Below are 20,563 nucleotides of genomic sequence, written 5' to 3'. Positions count from 1 at the left end.
AAATGGCAAAAACATGGAACAGTGGTGAACCTTCCCAGGAGTGGCCGGCCGACCAAAATTACCCTAAGAGCGCAGAGACAACTCATCCGAGAGGCCACAAAAGACCCCAGGACAACATCTAAAGAACTGCAGGCCTCACTTGCCTCAATTAAGGTCAGTGTTCACGACTCCACCATAAGAAAGAACTGGGCAAAAACGGCCTGCATGGCCAAGGCGCAAACCACTTTTAAGCAAAAAGAACATTAAGGCTCGTCTCAATTTTGCTAAAACACATCTCAATGATTGCCAAGACTTTTGGGAAAATACCTTGTGGACCGACGAGACAAAAGTTGAACTTTTTGGAAGGTGCGCGTCCCGTTACATCTGGCGTAAAAGTAACACAGCATTTCAGAAAAAGAACATCATACCAACAGTAAAATATGGTGGTGGTAGTGTGATGGTCTGGGGTTGTTTTGCTGCTTCAGGACCTGGAAGACTTGCTGTGATAGATGGAACCATGAATTCTACTGTCTACCAAAAAATCCTGAAGGAGAATGTCCGGCCATCTGTTCGTCAACTCAAGCTGAAGCGATCTTGGGTGCTGCAGCAGGACAATGACCCAAAACACACCAGCAAATCCACCTCTGAATGGCTGAAGAAAAACAAAATGAAGACTTTGGAGTGGCCTAGTCAAAGTCCTGACCTGAATCCTATTGAGATGTTGTGGCATGACCTTAAAAAGGCGGTTCATGCTAGAAAACCCTCAAATAAAGCTGAATTACAACAATTCTGCAAAGATGAGTGGGCCAAAATTCCTCCAGAGCGCTGTAAAAGACTCGTTGCAAGTTATCGCAAACACTTGATTGCAGTTATTGCTGCTAAGGGTGGCCCAACCAGTTATTAGGTTCAGGGGGCAATTACTTTTTCACACAGGTTTGGATTTCTTTTCTCCCTAAATAATAAAAACCCTCATTTAAAAACTGCATTTTGTGTTTAATTGTGTTATCTTTGACTAATAGTTAAATGTGTTTGATGATCAGAAACATTTTGTGTGACAAACATGCAAAAGAATAAGAAATCAGGAAGGGGGCAAATAGTTTTTCACACCACTGTAGATATGATGATATGAGAGATATAGATATGATGTTATGGGAGATATAAATATTAGCGTTATAGATATGATGATATGAGAGATATAGAAATGAGAGATATAGATATTAGAGATATAAATATGATGATATGAGAGATATAGATATGAGAGATAAGATATGATGATATGAGAGATATAGTTGTGATGATATGAGAGGTATAGATATGAGAGATATAGATATGAGAGATATAGGTATTAGAGATATAGATATGATGATATGAGAGATATAGATATGAGAGATAAGATATGATGATATGAGAGATATAGTTGTGATGATATGAGAGATATAGATATGATTATATAAGAGATATAGATATGATGATATTAGAGATATAGATATGATGATATTAGAGATACAGAAATTAGAGATATAGATATGATGATATGAGAAATCAATGTCTCTGCATTGTAGCCTTTGCTCGTTCATTGCAGGCTTTCACAAAGAAAGAGGATCCGACTACCTTTTATAAACATTTGGGGAAACATGTAAATCTGCCTCTGTTCCAAGCATGCAAATCCGACACAGGCCAAAGTAAGGGCAGGATTGTGCCACTGTGCCAGGAATATGGGGGGGTGGGTAGACTCGGCCTCACGTGACGACGCTCCTCCCATTCGCTGGCCAGTTGGCAAACTGCTGCTGTCTACGGGGAGGATTAGAGGCTAATTATAAGGCATCAGCCGCTGCGCTGGTAAATTAACCCCCGGGAATGAGTGTAAACAGGGCAACGTGTGCGCGAAGCTTGTAAATTCCTCTTGTAATGGGCAATAGCCATAGACAATCGGCTCTTACTGCTATAGTTTAGCGTTGCGCAGTGCGAGATCCAGTCATTTGCTAAGTCACTGGGTTTTGGAACCACCTGCCGCGCTCTGTGTGCTGCTCCTTTAGATAAAGCCCATTGCTGGCTCAGTTACACATTAGTCTGTGACCCGCTCTCGTCTTGTTTGTTAATGTGCTCATTAAACACATGCACTGCCCAGGTACAAGCAGCCGCAGCTTTTGTCTCTGTCGCATGTTTCTTAGCTGCCCTCGCTTCTTCTGCATTGTCCCTGCTGCTGCCAGTGTGTGGCACTGAGGTGGGGCAAAACTGCTCGGCTTAACATATATATGACACACACACATCCCAATCTACCTCTTTATTGCACATTTTCCTATAGCAATGCGTTTCCTATTTGCGCTGTATGTATTATATACGTAAACATGAGCTGGGCTTTTTTGCAACAAAAAAAAAACAAAAAAAATGAGTCAGTTGCATCTCCCTGAACTTGAGGCTTTCAGGCTGACGTCACTGATTCTGTCACGTTCACCCGATGAGCTCACACTCTAGGACTTGCCTGCATTGCGCAAGATTCTCTAGAGATGGGAAAGCAAGTATTTTGTTCTCTGTAAACCCTGAATAAAGGCACGGCCGGTCCACCTTAGGTACACACCCCTGCTCTGTATTTGCCTCTCTCTCCCACACACACATCAAAGCAAAAGGCAAATACTGGATGGGGCTGCTGTTTGCACGACTCCATCTGTTGGCTTGAGAAGAGTCATAAATTAAATCATATTCGCCCTGTCTGTGCAATCGCCTATTTTTTTTTACCCTTATTTCGGCTTCTACACCCAATATGTAAAGTTTAGAGAAGCAAACAAATGGATGTTTCTGAAAATGGGAAAGGGAAAAAAAGCAGAATATAACGAGGCGTTTCAAATCGCATTTCTAATATTAGATGTTAACTGTGACTGTAATATAAGGTTAGTGTCCCCTTTCTCCTGAAATTGCAATTTCCTGCTGCTGAATTGTCTGAATTATTAATAAATCATATTCGGCTATATCCTATGAAATATTCAATGTGCAGCTGTTTAGAAATAGAAGTAAATGAACAGATCGCCCAAAATACTAGTGGGGGAATGGGGGTTGCGACGCAGATTTCTGCAAACAGTTGCACCGTGTTCGCATGCGATTTAATAGTGACACATAATCTGGGCTCGTATTGCTATGAAAGTGCAAGCCCTGGGACCATTCCAAATCAGAATCCCATAGCAGGGTGAATTATTATTATAGTACAAGGCTCACGGTGATGGTGCTGGGCGGCTCTCTCAGAGGTTATTGGAAACCTTGGGGGATAACATTGTTATTAAGTTAAACAAAATCAATTTTAATCAGCTATTTCTTTTCTAATGGAGAATTTCCATTTGTAAGTTCTATCAAAGTAATTCATTTTATTAGATTTGATTGCTGCAGTCCGAGGGAAAATAGGGAAAACTGGATTTATATGTTTGGTGTGGGATTAATAATGGACCATTCATATCTAGCTATATATCGACCTGTCTATATCTATCTCTATCTGTACAAATATGTGTCTCTCGTTTATCCATTTATCTTTCTATTATGTATCTATTGTGTATCTGTGGTCTCTCTATCTATCTGTCTGTCTGTCTATCTATCTATCTATCTATTTATCCATCTGCTATCGTTCTCTCATTCTCTTTATCTATTTATCTATCTATCTATCTATCTATCTATCTATCTATCTATCTATCTATCATCTATCTCTCTATCCACCTGCTATATCTCTATTACTCTCTCTATCTGCTATCTACCATTCTATGTATGTATCTATCATCTATCTATTTATCTATCTATCATCTATCTATCTCTGTATCTATCATCTATCTATTTATCTATCATCTATCTATCTATCTATCTATTTTTCTGTATCTATCTATCTATCTATCTATCTATCTATCTATCTATCTATCTATCTATCTATCTATCTATCATCTATCTCTCTATCCACCTGCTATATCTCTATTACTCTCTCTATCTGCTATCTACCATTCTATGTATGTATCTATCATCTATCTATTTATCTATCTATCATCTATCTATCTCTGTATCTATCATCTATCTATTTATCTATCATCTATCTATCTATCTATCTATCTATCTATCTATCTATCTATTTTTCTGTATCTATCTATCTATCTATCTATCTATCTATCTATCTATCTATCTATCTATCTATCTATCTATCTATCATCTATCTCTCTATCCACCTGCTATATCTCTATTACTCTCTCTATCTGCTATCTACCATTCTATGTATGTATCTATCATCTATCTATGTATCTATCTATGTATCTATGTATCTATGTATCTATGTATCTATGTATCTATCTATCTATCTATCTATCTTTCCATCGATCATATTTTTATCTATCTCTATCTGTTTGTATCATTCTCTATCATATATATAATATCACATATTAGTTATATATTTCTGTGTATAGATAATATATATATATATATATTATAATTCTGTCTCGTTAGCCTTGTATATTGGGGTTCTATTTAGCAGTAATCTATCTATCTATCTATCTATCTATCTATCTATCTATCTATCTATCTATCTATTATCTATCTATCTATCTATCTATGTATCTCATCTATCTACGTATATTTTTATCTATTTAGTATATATTAAGTGTATAGTTCTATTTTTAAAATGTATATTTATATAATTTAGCTGTATTATTATTATTACTATTTTTTTAAACCTGCATATTTAGCATCTCGGTCTCTCTATTCCTCCTTTTCTCTGTGTCTCTTTCTCTCTATCATCCATCTGTCCATCTTTCTCTCAGTTCCGCTGTCTCTTTCAGCCTTACATTCTAAGTCTGTCTGTCTGTCGGTAGGAGTTTATGTCCCCGAATCAGATGGCAGCCCCTCAAACAGCATCGCGTCCCCTTCCCTCACCATTAGTCAACTAGTGATCAAGCAGAATTAATTAGCTTTATATCTGTGGGGAGGGCCTGTCGCTTATTTTATCCCATCGCAAAGATGCCCCATGTGCCCCGTTTATATTACAGTTGGAATATTAGCACTTCATTAAAAAGACAGAGTGTTATTGGTGCGCTGTAAGTGCAAATGCCCCAGTAGAGCCATGTGCCTGCGCCAGGGAGTGATGTGAGCTGGAGAGTGAGGTACAACATGTGGGTTATGGGCTGCTCTATGTCACTCTCACACACATACACGTCTTTTCTCTTCCATAGGTACCCGGGGCCGCAGTGACGTCACACTAGTAGGTAAGTCACCTTGTGCTGCAGCGGTGCATTATGTGTTGCTGTACAAAGGCAGGACCCTGGTAGAGTATTGTTGCAGGCAGGTTTTATAGCCGGGAGGGACTATAAAAGCTAGTGGATGTCCTCCACACCCAGGATCTGCCTCATTCCAAATCAAATTGCACCTTTTTGCCCTCCAGCTGTTACACTATTCCCAGAGGGGCCACAAGCAGAAGGGAAACAAGCAAAGAAAATCTGAAAGATTCCTTCGTTTGTTAGAAAAAGTCTGATACTTTCTTCAGGCTTTGATCAGTTTCTCCTGAGGCAGAAACGTCTCCCTGATAAGAAACTGCATTTGTTTGTAAATATGAAGTTGCGCCAGAAAGCGAGTGCCTTAATCTCTGATGGCGATTGCTTAGTAAATCAATGCTGTGGCCACAAAAGCAGGTTTAGCGAGTTCATATTCACACACACTGGTATAAAGGTGCTGACTGGCAGCCCTAACATTCCATTTCATCTGCTCCTACCCATCGGCTGTGGGACTGGTATGGGCAGTCTGGGATTTGGGGCAGGCAACATAAAATAAAACCAAATAACATAAATTATTAATACAATAAAAAAGAGAAGAATACACAAGTATTTATACTGTTTATCTATTACCACAAACAACTGATATATAAAATATACATATAAGTGCCTTCAGTTCATACTTCATATGTGTAACTAAATAATCAAGAGAGAGAGAGTGTATGTATAGCTTTATTTGTATACTGTTACATTTATGGGAAGCACAAAACAAAATATATACTGTTACAAAGACTACGTGCTAATAAAGGAACAAGGGAGAAAAGAGGTTGGTCCATACAACCAAAAGCCTAAATATATATATATATAACAAACAAGGGAAAGTTGTGAATCTTGTATTTTTCCATATATATATATATATATATATATATATATATATATATATATATATATATATATATATATATATATATATATATATATATATATATATATACACACATAATAATGATGTCTCTGGAACCACAACACATATATGACCAAATGGATATAAGGCAACAGGGCAGAATATGCAACACTAGTACTATCAGGGCTTAAAGTAAGTCTGGACTGGGATTTAAAATAAGCCCTGGCATTTCAAGTACACTGAGGCCCAAAGAGCCCCCCACGATTCCAATAAATAGTGGCTGACTATGGTATTTTACAGCAGCCCCTCTGGTATTTGCCAGATTCTACAAGTGATCAGGGTATCAGTGTATCTGAGTGCAGCTGCAGAAGAGCAGCAGAGAGCATTCAAAGGTGACAGGCAGAAGCTGACAGTTAGATGGTCACTTGGCCTCGAGCCCTGTCTCGCCCATTGGCCCTGCTGGCTGGTTTTGTTCATTAATGATGGAGCATTTCTGCCCAACAATTTCGCCCCCTTTGCTTCCCAAAATTCCTCTGACTCTGTCTATTTGTGTTTCATAGGGAAAGTAAATAGATGACCTAAATTATTCATTTTACATAGGCACATAAATCTTCTTCCCACTAGCCTGCCCAGTGCCCAGCACACACAATCCATCCCGAGATATAGACACATTTCCACAAAAAAAGATTTGCTTTGGAAGTGAATTTAGAATCATTACAGGCTTAAAATATCTGTGTTGTGGGCTCAGTTGTAGGGCAGCGCTATTAGCTTTTCGCTATTGATATCAGCACAAACATCTGGCTGTGGGGAGAGGGAGGCAGCTGTAACCCAAATACACGCAGCACCTCCAGCTCCAAATGCTCGTGTGGCTGCAAATGAGAAAGCGCCGTGCTATTTAGAGAATGCTTCTAGGTCACTGAGTTAATGACAAAAAAACCCAAATATATTTGTGTTGCTTCTTGTCTTCCCTGAAAGCTCATTTCGAGTCTCCAGCCGTAGAAATCATCTTGACAACATATAAATCAGGAGCAGGCAGCGATCACTCAATCTGTGCATACATTATGAACGTTAGTTTAGAATTGGCCGATGTGTCTGTAGAGTTGAGGTTACACACACGGGTTTATTGATGACGCTCAGAAACACAACAATGACCTAGCCCAATATCACCGGCTCTGTCCAGTGTCCCCATCGCTTATTTGGGCGCCCAGTAAAGCACAGCAACGGCCACTGAGCCCTGAAATTGCCCCTCCATCAATATACACGTACATATCAGTCATTTTATCAAGTACATGACACCTTTTACAGCTTTCAACAACATCACACACACACCTTACATACTGCTGCCTTACACACCTTACACACCTTACACATAGCTTTCACATAATTCTCAGGCCAGTGAAGAATCAGTAAACATGTTAACAACACACACAATAAAGATGAATCCTAATTGGCGCAGGTTTAATCTTTATAAGGAGTACAACAAGCCTTGCGATACTTTTTACTCACTACTCCTTACTCAGAGTCTCTCTCCACACACCTGGCTTACTCACACAATCACACCACATACACAATGCAGCACTTGTTATTCTCCTGCTGATGCCTGTAAGTTACCCACCCATAAAAATATATTTTTATTTGTATAGTTCTCCTTGAGGGCAAAGCACTATACAAGCAAAACAATATATTAGTATTGACAAACAAGGGGTCATTGAAGTAAAAAGTAATAGGTGCATTATTAGAAATACAATTCACATAAATATAAAATATAATATCAATACAGATTAAGTGCTCAGTGTCAAGTAAACAAAAGGCTAGAGGACCCTACCCCACAGGGCTTACAGTCTAAATGGGAGGTAACATACAGACACAATGGGGGGGTTTAAGGTGCTGTAGGTTACAGTTTGTTACACTGCTATATAAGTGCCAGTTTCCATTTCAGGTGTTATCCAGGGGCTCCCAGAGGTAGACTTTGAGTTTCATTTTAAAAACACTGAAGGAGGATTCTCTCTGCAGAAATTGAGAAATGTCATTCCAAATATAGGGAGTCGCAAGAGAGAAGGGTTTGAAACAGCAGCAGTAGTAGGGAATGCAAACCACTTAGAGTGTATGCTCCTTGGGATAGTCCTCTATCCTCTGGTCTCTGTAATACTTAGCACTAAAACGTTAGTATATCTATGTTGTTATGCCCCTCAGGGTTGTTCACCTTCCAAACACGTTTTTCAGTTGAGTTGTTTTCAGATTGTTCACAATAAACAAATACTTTTTCAATTGCTTTCCATCTTTTATTTTTTTTTTCTGAACTGTTACAATTTCTTACATTTAGTTGATACGATTAGTAGATACATTTCTCGGCAGTATCTGTGGAATATTAGCAACTATTGTATCAATTCTAACAGCTGCCTTTAATGACAGGGATTCTGCGCAGGGACAAAGGTAAATGTATCAACTAAACGTATCACTTTAGAACAGTGAAAGAGTCGGCGACCCCCTTCTAAGAGCTGGTTTAGAAGGTGAAAAATTAAACTTCATTTTAGAAAACGGTTACAAATAAAAATTAGAAGTAATTGGGAAAAGTCTTTATTTCTGGTGAAAAATCTGAAAAACTGCAAAAAGTGTTTGAAGGTGTACAACCCCTTTAAAGGAAAGGTAACACCAAAAAAATGAAAGTTTTTAAAGTAATACAAATATAATGCAGTGTTGCCCTGCACTGGTAAAACGGATGTGTTTGCTTCAGAAACACTACTATTGTTTATATAAACAAGCTACTGTGTAGCAATGGTGGAAATTGAAAAAAGGCTATATGGCACAGGTTAAATGGTGGATAACAGATAACACCATTATGTTCTACAGAGCTTATCTGCTGTGTAACCTGAGACTTTTCTCCTTTGAATGGCTGCCCCCATGGCTACACAGCAGCTTATTTGTATAAACAATAGTAGTTTTTCTGAAGCAAACACAGCAGTTTTACGAGTGCAACAATATTTTTATTACTTTAAAACACATTTTTTGATGTTACTTTCCCTTTAACAAACGTACAAAGAACACACGATTTGCACACCACTAGCACCCAGCACAAAGTAATACCCCCACACTTACTGGTTGTGAATTGGTACCATTGTGGACGGCTACTCACACTGGCACCTGTTTCTGCCCTATTTGTTATACTAAACTTGTATGTTTATTGCTTGACTTTCCAACAAGCCTTGAATTGCCACAATATTACATTTCCCCATTCCTGCTTGAGTGTCTATGGGATAACGTATATAAATGACTGAAGAATTGCATTTGGTTGCTGAGAGAAAGGCAGAAAATCCCACTAGGTATAAAAAATTGTCCCCATTTTTCCCCAGCCTTGCCTGAGTGTATATGGGATAACGTATATAAATGACTTGGTGTTATTGGGGTCCCATATATATTTATTATCCCCTGATGCTCAGTTATGAGTTCCAGTAAGATTCGCACCAATCACAATGGCCCCAATTACAGGGCACTTTATGTGATTTCTTCCTTGCACTGATGCCCCAGGCCAGGGTATTTATTTCATTCCTCGCTGCTCTGCCCTGTAACCAAAGTAATCGCAGGCTGTGACAGATGTTGGTTCAATCCTAATAACTATATTTGTACCTATTATGCACCACTTGTTGCCTTGCTCCCAATCTTGAAAGAAAAAAAAAACGGCAGTGATTAGATTCTTGTTATCTCTCCACATCCCCTTTATGGTTTCAGCTGGACATAAAAATCTACGAAATCCAGATTTGTGCTCCATCTGAGCCACTAAAGGATCAGAAAAGCCACTTACAAGGCAGCAGAGAATCTCTTCTGACTCTGGTAATCAGTAGTATTTAATCCACAGCCATTTATTCACAGGACAGTGTGCAGCAGGGTTTTGTGTCGACTCACTCAAAATCTTACAACTCAAAAAGGGTTTAAAAACAAAAAAAAATTAAGGTTGTTGACAAGGTTCCATGATTTATACAAACAAATCGGACAAGCAGCTCGCACTGTGACCCCCGACCTCTCAAGCAGATGCATGCCCTTTAGCTACTGATAAAACAATGTGTAGAAATGTTTCCAGTATCTAAGCTGGTTATAAACACATATACAGGCACTTGGAGATCAATGTAGTGACCTGGAAATATGTATTTTTCTCAATAGCTCCAATCAGTCTGCTTGTGCCACTGTATTGCTGCAAGGGTAGACGTGGGTGCAGAGAGCTCCCTAGATTCCTGCACCCATATATATTATTAAAACAAGATGTGGCTACTGGTACCAGCACAGGTGACCTTTGCTTGCTCTCTGTGTTGGGCTGATCACTCCCTTCACATTGTTGGGGAATCACTATATCACTGCATTGATTTCCAATTGCCTGATCTGCCAATAATAGAAAAGAGAGCATCTCTTTTGTAACCTGTGTTTCAATTGCAGCTTTTCATCCTCTCGGACAGAGAGGCAATATACCCTGTCATCCAGATGGGGTATTGATTATGGAAGGGCTACTGTTTGGGGAGGCTGATACTGGAAATCCCCTTGTATCTACATGATGGTCATTGGGATGTTTTATGACAGTTGGAGCAATTTGGCCACTTTAGATTGAAGCTCCCAGTCAGTGATTACATCAATTACTTATTTAACCCAATGGGGCAGAAGTCACCTACTGCGTTTAGTTGAACTGTGTGTACATTTTGGGTATATTAATTTTCAGCCGGCCCTTTCATATTGATGTAATCTGCAGCCCCCTATACCTGTCCAGTATTTATCTGCCTCACCCCTCATCAGCAATTAACTAGTCAAAATATATGTATATCTCATTGCTTTGTGATTATTCTCTGGGAGTTTTATGTCTAAAAATAAATATCTAGTATTTTAAAGAATAAGATTTCATTGTTGCAAATGTATTAGACCCAGTGACAATATTAACACAAACCTAAACCTTGTTTAAAACGCAGGCACTTACAGAGTTCATGAATACATTGCTGGATAGTTCTAGTTACAAAGTGTGCAGAAGAAATGCAACACTAATGTAGAAACACAAAACAATGTACATTTTCAAACTAAGCTGCACACATACACACACACACACCTGACACACATATATATTTATAGAAATGTGCTCACCTGCAATGTATATACCGTTTAAAAAAAAGCGTACAGTTTACATGCTATACAGAGACAAAAAATACAAACAATATACAAATGAAATTAAAAGGATAATTGTACAGAATACACATCCAGTATTTTACGCGATGCCAAATGCAAACGGTTGGGTGGTATCTTTTCACTTTGTGGGCTCCTCTTTGTTGTATCAAGCAGCCAAGACAAAAGAGGGTTTCTTGTTTATCTCTGCACAGGCGCCTCCGAATTGCCCCCAAATAAGTCAGTGAGTGAGTATATATATGTGAGTGTATTTGTGTGAATCGTGTGTGTAGCAGGGGGAACCGCCTGTAGGATCAAGATCAGAATACCGAAAACTTCATGAACTAAACATCCATTGTCCATGTACCAACAGCAGGCAGTTGCAATGTACATTTAAATGGCAGTTTCACAGAGCCCTGGGTCTATCCTAGTTTTATTGTTTAGTGTTTTTTTGTATGCTAGAAAAAAGCGAGGAAAAAAATTAACATTTTTTCAGCATAAAAATGAAACCTCGGATTACTTTGCCTGTGGGTTCAATTTTCCCTTCTACATTATAACTAGTTATTGAACTAGCTCTGAGATCTAAAGGCCATTTGTGCTGAGACAGATTTCAATGGAGTTTGCCCATCAATAATCTTTGGCAGTGACCTATTGGTGGAAGTCAAACAACCGAGGTGAAATTCAGGTCACGCTGTCTAACCGGTATTAAAATGCGTGCACTTTCCAAAAAAGGGGGGACGCGAAGGAGAGAGAGACAGAAAAAAAGCTCCCTATTCTGTGCTTGGGAAGAAAATTCAATTTCACAAGCTTTTAGCTTTATATATTTCAGTATTTGTGCGTATATCTAGATTTTGTATTAGAAAGAAAGAAAGAAAGAAAGAAAGAAAGAAAGAAAGAAAGAAAGAAAGAAAGAAAGAAAGAAAGAAAGAAAGAAAGAAAGAAAGAAAATTGATGGTTTGGTTGCATATTTGTATGCGTGTATATATTAGGTTAGGCAATCCGACAATCATAGCATATTTATATTTAATTGTGGAAACGCTTGTGTGTGGTTTACTTTGTTTTTAACATATGTTATCATGTGTATTTTGTGTGTGTATTTTTGCATTTCTGTGTGTATTTTTATGCTCGTGTATTTTTCCTGTTGTCGTGTGGGCATGTGTATGTGTAAAAATGCAAGTGTGTGTTGCATTTGTGTATAAATGCATGTGTGTGTATAAATGGATGTATGTGTTGCATGTGTGTATAAATGCATGTGTGTGTGTGTTGCATGTGTGTATAAATGCATCTGTGTGTGTTGCATGTGTATATAAATGCATCTGTGTGTTGCATGTGTGCATAAATATATATATATATATATATATATAAATATATATATATATATATATATATATATATATATATATATATATATATATATATATATATATGTGTGTGTGTATATATGGATGTGTGTGTTGCATGTGTGTAGCTGGTGTTGTAATGTGGAGCTAAGGCAAGAGCACACGTGTATGGTATACACGGAGAGAGGTGTACATACAGATGGTTATTAGTGGGGGGATCGAGCTGATCTGTTATACAAAGAAGCCAGGCAGAGAGTAGTAGTTCATTCTCCCGAGCATGCACAGATTGCTAATCGCTTGAGGTGTAGGCTAGCAAAACGGCCATCGTGGCAATAGCACCTTCAGTGAACCCTAGGGGACAATGGCTGTTTGTTTATTCTTCTCCAGAACTGTCAAAAAACATGCTTTGTACTTATGTTTCTACAATCAGATATGTGGTAGCAAAATGCAGCAGAAAATAGCAAACTGTCGCAGCGAATATGCTGAGGATAAGATTTAACTTAGCTTGGTGCCTTTGCTACAAACTGGGGATAATTATCTCCCTCCATTTCTACCCTGTTCCCTGAAACCTTTCTTTGTGAATCATCCCCTGACTGCCCCTAGCTAGAAGCTTAATGAGCCGCCTCTCTGCCTTCCCCTGCTTCCATTCAAACTCAGCAGCTTTATGGTGGTATGGACCAATAGACAGACAGAAAGACAAACAAGTAGATAGATAGATGATGGCTTGAGATTATATAGACAGAGAGCCATGGATACATAAATAGACACATAGATTGATAATTACTCATTGTACAGGGTTAAATAGATTTAAAATAATACACAAGCCACACATATTTAATTTGTTGAAAAATATATAAGCATATATATATATATATATATATATATATATATATATATATATATATATATATATATATATATATATATATATAGCCAATAAATAGATAGATAGCCGCATGACTATATTTACAAACATACATATATTGAAAAATAGATTGGCATATGGATAGATAGAGATTGATACATACATACATACATACATACATAGATGATAGATACATAGATATATAATGGATATATAGATACAGACATAGATAGATCTACTTTTTAGAGGTATCAAATGACTGACAAGCTGTGGGTTTTGTACAGGCACAAACAATACCAAATGACACACATGTACAATTATGACAATTATGGCAGTACTTCAGTGTTGAGATACATCACTGTTAGAGGCAGAGTTGGGAGAGTAGAGTCCTCAACTGTCATAAAGTCATTTGTATAAGTTACCCCAGAAAGACAGGTCATGCTGAAAGAGACAGCGGAATTGAGAGAAAGAACAATGGACAGATGGATGATAGAGAGAAAGAGACAGAGAGAAGGAGGAAGAGTGAAAGACCGAGATGCTAAATTTGAAGGTTTAAAAATATAGAAACAGTTATATTATATAAATATAGATTTTAAAAATAGAGCTGTACACTTAATATAATATATACTGAATACATAAAAATATATGTAAGTAGATAGATAGATAGATAAATAAATAGATATATAGATAGATGAATGCTAAATAGAAACCCAATATACAAGGCTAACGAGATAGAATTATTATATATAAATATGGACCATACATACAGAGATATATAACTAATATGTAATAATATATTATATTTATGATAGAGAATGCTAGAAAGAGATAGATAGATAGATGATAGATAGATAGATAGATAGATAGATAGATAGATAGATAGATAGATAGATAGATAGATAGATAGATAGATAGAAAGATAGATAGAAAGATAGATAGATAGATGGATAGATAGATAGATAGATTAGATAGATAGATAGATAGATGATAGATAGATAGATAGAAAGATAGATAGATAGATAGATAGATAGATAGATAGATATGATAGATATGATAGATAGATAGATATATAGATAGATAGATAGATAGATAGATAGATAGATAGATAGATAGATAGATAGATAGATAGATAGATAGATACTTTTTAGAGGTACCAAATGACTGACAAGCTGTGGGATTTGTACAGGCACATACAATACCAAATGACACAGACATGTACATATATGACAATTATGGCAGTACTTCAGTGTTGAGATACATCACTGTTAGAGGCAGAGTTGGGAGAGTAGGGTCCTCAACTGTCATAAAGTCATTTGTATAAGTTACCCCAGAAAGACAAGTCATGCTGACATAATGGGGGTAACCCATTGTTACAGGACTATTTGGGAGAGAAATGTATCTCAGGGTTACAGGCCTAGGTGAAAGACCAAGGTAAATACAAACAAGGAATTTTCAGGAATATGTTCGCACTGCCCCATGCCTTCTGTCCTTATCCAAGGGTGGATGAAGATACAAGTTCCTCTCTGGCAAGCAGAAGAGGTATTAAATAGCAGCTTAGCTCCTGCCTAAGTGCAAATGACTATAGTTAGTGTCATAGAAAATATTAGAAATAAATATTAAATATACATATATAATGCAAAATACAGACCCATCTAGTTCCTGACAATACAATGGCTGCACATATTTTGACACGATCCAACACCATACACCAAAAAGCACTATGATTCAATTTCCATTTTAAATATTGTGCAGAAGGAGTTGTAGTGTCACTAGGGAGGGTCTGGCTTGTTACTGGGTTGCACATTGCACAAAAGTACAAAAGATTTAAATTCCAGACACGTGATCAGCATGAAACAGACCTGTCCCTGCCTTCTCCCTGTTCTATGTGAGATCTGCCAGTACTGCAAGGGGCTCCTCAGGCTCTTACATCTGACTGGGGTGCATCCAGATTTGTAGCTTTAATATGGACTTTACATATGGGATCGTTTATATATACATATACAGTATATACCCCCATGAATCTACCAGATATAAAGAGGCGCTTATATGCACCCTGTAGAATCGAATTTGTGTGAGTTCTGAGCCACAGATTCGTCTCTAGGGGGGTATATGGGTGATGCTACAGACTTCTTTCTCTAGCTCCTGCCTAAGTGGATCTCTGCCTTCATCCCAATTTGTACCCAGTTATTGTCTGTTCCCGGGCACAGGGACAATCCTGTTTGAGTCTCCCTCTCTGGGGTGTTGGTTTATAAGAAGGAGGTGGGAGGGGAGGGGATTAAAGGTGTAGATTAAATAATCATAAAATAAGGCATTATTACATTTCCTATAAAGACTGAGCAGTCACCGCAAAGAGCAAGTCCCAACCAGTGCAAAGACTTTAAACCATTCCTCCTGCTTGATTTATGGCTTTTTACTGCCCTATAAAAGCTGTTACAAGGAACCTTAAGCCTGCAACACCGCTGGCACATTTAGCCTAATAAATAAAACATAAACAGCTAACTTTATGTGTCACTTTTATTGTTATCAAGTAAAATATTGCATTGCCCCTGCAAGCTATGATTCCGTGCTATAATTGTTATCAAGCAGAACAAGGGAGCAATCAGATTTCTCCTCTCCCATTTTTAATGTCTAATCTAAGCTCTTGATAAAATACCTAATTGCAATAGCTCTTTGCTGGGAAATGTTTACATAAATTCCCAGGGTTTTTGAGCTCTATATCATGTGCTCCACGTTGGACGGGGGAGGGGAGGGGGGGGGATGCTTGGTGGGGAAAATAACAAGGGTCCCTCTACAGCTATTTTTGTCTACTTAAGGAGAAACTATAGGACTGGTTTATTTATTTATATTTTTTATGAAAATCGCATTGGGTTCTTAGGTCCTCAATCCTAAGCACTTAGTTATTGCACTGGGTGCTGACATCTTCATCTGCTTCCCAGGCTTGGAGCTGCAAGACTAGGGCTGGGATACAGGCAGAGCACACTTGCAACTTTAATCATGGCACATTATAGCCTCCATCCCAATGAGAGCCAAGCTGGGCTTATAGATGAAAGATTGCAATGAGATTCTCCTGCCATCCTGGCTCCATTCTTTCCCCTAGGTGCAAATGAATAAGCATTGGTGGGTTCTGGGGATTTCTGTATTAAGTATGAATAGCCCAGCTAGTGACCCAAAGCGAAAACTGCACCTTATTTCATTGCTCAGTGTTTGATCTCTCTCCTCTTTTCATTGCAGTGCCCAGAGAACATGGATGATGCCCATCTAATGACACTGACCAGCTGCACAGACTGCAGGTATGGACTGAGGAGCAGCAGCAGCGATTTGAGGTGTGAGCAGAGGTTGGTGCTCCATCTGGATTATTGTGTGTGTAGGGGTGAATGTATGGATGGGGGGGGGGCATTCTCCACCCACCTCTGGGATCCATGGAATGGGCAAAGCCAGTCCTACCCAATGCTCCATGTGCCAACCCAATGCTCCATGTGCCAACCCCAGGTGCACAGAGCCCCATGTCAGCCTATGGACTGCTCCACCAACAGAACAACAAACAAGGGAAGGAGAGAAATCATTTGGAATGAGCCTCTGGTTCCTTATCCGGGGACCTGAGCGCACGTTGTGATTGGCTGCCGGAGTCACATGGTGAAAGTAACTTTACGGGGTCGCCAGCTAGTAGGAGGGCTTTATGGAGCAGAAAAACGACAAAGCGAGAAAAATTATTTTCCACTCCAGAAATTAATGATCATGAGTTCGTATTTGATGGACTCTAACTACATCGATCCGAAATTTCCTCCATGCGAGGAATATTCGCAAAATAACTATATCCCAGATCACAGTCCGGAGTACTACAGCCGCTCCAGGGACCCTGCCTTTCAGCACCACCAGCAGGACCTGTACCCGCCAAGAACTGCTTACCCAGAGCGTCAGTACAACTGTGCCAGCCTCCCAACACCGGCCAACCCTGCTGCCCACCCCAGGCTCCATGGGCAGCCCCAGAGCAACCACCAGCTTGTAGGCAAATCTCAGCTGTGTGAGCTCCCAACCCCATCCCTTGCCTCCAACAGCAGCTCCAATTCTCCCACTCCTGCACCCCCAGCCTGCACCCAGCCACCCAGCTCTGAGCACCCCACCAGCACTGCCTCCAAACAGCCCATAGTCTACCCCTGGATGAAGAAAATACACGTCTGCACTGGTAGGAAACTTTGGCTACCCTCTAACCCCTCTCTCTCTCTCTCTCTCTCTGTGCTTCTCTCTCTCTCTCTCTCTCCATCTTTAAAGCTCAAGTCTTCGGGTTAGCACAATTGAACTGGATTTACGACTCCGAATGGGTAATTACACCCACCATAAATTTTATAGCCAAGCCTGTCTGGGTTGCTTCAGCCATGTGGCTCATTCAGATCTGTATGTGGTGTGTGTGTGAGTCAGGGAGAAGCTTTAGAAGGGGAACATAAATAATTCAGCCTATTTGGAGCTTAGGGAACCCCCTTCTTAATAGAGTACAGAAACCTGAATCGTTAGTGGATTTCAAAGGCTTTTTATGTGGTCTCTTGTGTGATGCCTCCATCCCTGTGCCTTTGCTTCTTCCTTCTCCCCATGCCCATTCCCTCACTTTATTTCCCCTTTATCCCTGTCTGATCTTCTCCTTTCTTTCTCAGTGAATCCCAATTACACTGGGGGTGAGCCCAAGAGGTCCAGAACAGCCTATACCAGGCAGCAGGTTTTGGAACTGGAGAAGGAATTTCACTATAACAGATATCTGACCAGGCGAAGGCGCATTGAGATTGCCCATTCCCTGTGTCTCTCCGAGAGGCAGATCAAGATCTGGTTTCAGAACAGGAGGATGAAGTGGAAAAAGGACCACAGGTTACCAAATACTAAAGTCAGATCCAACGCTTCTTCCAATGCTTCCAGCAACATCATTGCGTCTAGTTCTGCTGCCAGCGAGGATCTATCCCAAAGCTCCACTCAGGATCAGCGAGAGGATATTACAAGGTTATAAAAACACATGGCAACACACACAACAAAACAGATGACTGAATATTTATAGAATCTAATATATACATACATATATATATTTTGGTTCTTCTAGATGTATTTCTTTTTGTGTTCGTTGCTTGTGCGTTGGAAAAAAAAAAACATGAAGTCTCTCGGTCATCATATAAAGGCTTTAAATGCATGCCAGCCAGCATGGAGCCAGGTTTTCTGTACAGTGTTTCTCTTTTCTTCTATTGATTTTTATAAAGCCAGTTTGTCTTTATTTATTGTGTATTTTAGGGGAGGGGATGGGAGGAAATAAATGTTCAGTTTTATGTGATTTTTTTTTCCCTTAAGGTTACAGAAAAAAATACAGGGTTGGGAATTTGCCCGTTAAATATTTAAAATAAGTCTGTAGTAGATGAAAAATATCGAATTCTTTTTTTTTTTTTGTATAAAACGATAAGGATAATATTACTGTGTGCAGATCTTCTCAAAGGCACATAGAGCAGCACACGAGCTGGGAAGTGGCGTGCATTAAATTAATTTATAATAATATTGTGATATTGAAAGAAAGTTTCCAAGTCGGCTAGTTAGCTTGTTGTTTTGTTGTGGAAAGTGTCGTACGATTTCCCTTTTTTAATATTATTTTTATTACTATTAATAATAATAGTAATAATAATAATATTTCATTTTTTTTTTAGTTGAGACTCTGATGTAAATCTTAATTGCTATAAACAGTCCCAGTGTTATGTGACCGTCTCTGTGTTCAATAAACCAGTGAGTGTGCTTGAGTTCTACCTGCCAGTCTATTTGCTTATTTTGCTGTCCATGTGGTTGGAGAGAGATAGGTAGGTGCGGGGGGTTTATATTCCCTTGCAATATCCCAATCCCAGGAGATGGGGGAATATACATCCCCCTAGCACTTTGTGCTGCTTTGTGCATTTACAGATGTAACCTTGAAACGACTGAGCGAATTGTTGTTTACATTTATTTATTTTTTATACATATATATATATATTTATTTTGTTATTGGCCTATCTGTGTTTTTATTACTGTGTAGCTAGGATTACCCTGTGCTGTGTGAGCATGATATTCCCACTTTCTATTAGATAATACATTGGATTTCAATTCCGAGTAGAGTTTAATAAAAACTGGAAAAAAAAAACCACCTCCATTTATTTATTTGTTTAATTCATTTATTTATGTTCCTATCCATGTGCCTTAAGCCAAATGGGGCTTGCTTGCTGGGTAGAATCAGTGCGGGATGGCAGGGGTTGTTTATCTAAGAGTATCATTGCTGCTGAATGGGAGATTTGCTGTGTACACTGATTTGTCTGTACCCTTGGCAGAACTGTGTATTCATAGGCATTCTCAAATGTAAACAGGACTGACCCCACAAAAGCCCCTTCTGATCCCTTCTGTATGTACAGGGCTGAAGGCTCGGTTTTGGAGCTGTTTTTCTTGACCTGTCCTATCTGTCCTGCCAGAGGAATGTTACATTTCAGGTAGGCCTGATACACACCAGGCTCCCCAGTGAGCGGGGATTTAGTGGGGTTATCAATTTGTATAATAAGAAGCCACAATTGCATCTTATCTGCAGATCCTTGTTTGCGCAATAGGTGCGTTATTGTCAATAGGCAAACAGTTTGGAAACGATTTGCTGGGCTGTGAAATCAGGTCAGCTTTGTGGTGCATTTGGGCGCAATCCTAAGCACAGAATAGATATTTTGGAATCAAGAATGGCTATGTAGGAATACACTGGATCCCTGTGCGTGCCCCGTGCAGAAGCGCAAACAACACTGAATTCTATTTAATCCACAAAACTACATTTCCTCTCTAGATTCAATCGTAACATTTACTTCCACTCACAGCTGAAGCAAGTTAAATATTAGTAACGGATGATGTAACAATGTTACAGCTTTATAAATGTAAACCAACTGCAAAAATATGTTTCTGTTTGAAACCCAGAAGGCAATGTATTTATTTATCGGTGCATCTGGCTCACTAGTTCATTTGCCCGTCTCTACTCTATTTCTGTCTCTCTCTCTGTGCGCCTTTTTTTTTCTTTCTGTCTCTCGCTGTCTCTTTGTAAACTACTTCAAAATTTGATAAATTAAAATTGAATGTCGCAGGCAGAGCTGGCTGAATA

General features: G+C 38.9%; 1 protein-coding gene across 5 annotated transcripts in view; it reads left to right on the top strand.

The window, feature by feature from the left end:
* Window positions 1–19,443, top strand: part of LOC108709892 (homeobox protein Hox-C4) — a 100,826-nt gene extending 81,383 nt beyond the window's left edge. For 3 of the 5 annotated variants that reach the window (XM_041584464.1, XM_018250129.2, XM_041584463.1), the window contains exons 2-4: window positions 5,169–5,201; window positions 16,678–17,629; window positions 18,093–19,443. In XM_041584464.1, coding sequence (XP_041440398.1) covers window positions 17,077–17,629; window positions 18,093–18,436 — 897 coding nt within the window. In that variant the 5' untranslated portion in view covers window positions 5,169–5,201; window positions 16,678–17,076 and the 3' untranslated portion in view covers window positions 18,437–19,443. The remainder of the gene's footprint in view (window positions 1–5,168; window positions 5,202–16,677; window positions 17,630–18,092) is intronic. The other 2 variants (XM_041584466.1, XM_041584467.1) reach the window with 1 other exon arrangement.
* Window positions 19,444–20,563: the final 1,120 nt, after the last annotated feature.

This window comes from Xenopus laevis, chromosome 2S (genome assembly GCF_017654675.1).
Source record: "Xenopus laevis strain J_2021 chromosome 2S, Xenopus_laevis_v10.1, whole genome shotgun sequence".
NCBI classification, from domain to species: domain Eukaryota; kingdom Metazoa; phylum Chordata; class Amphibia; order Anura; family Pipidae; genus Xenopus; species Xenopus laevis.
The sequence above is the reverse complement of the archived record's forward strand: the minus strand, read 5'-3'. Positions and strand labels throughout refer to the sequence as shown.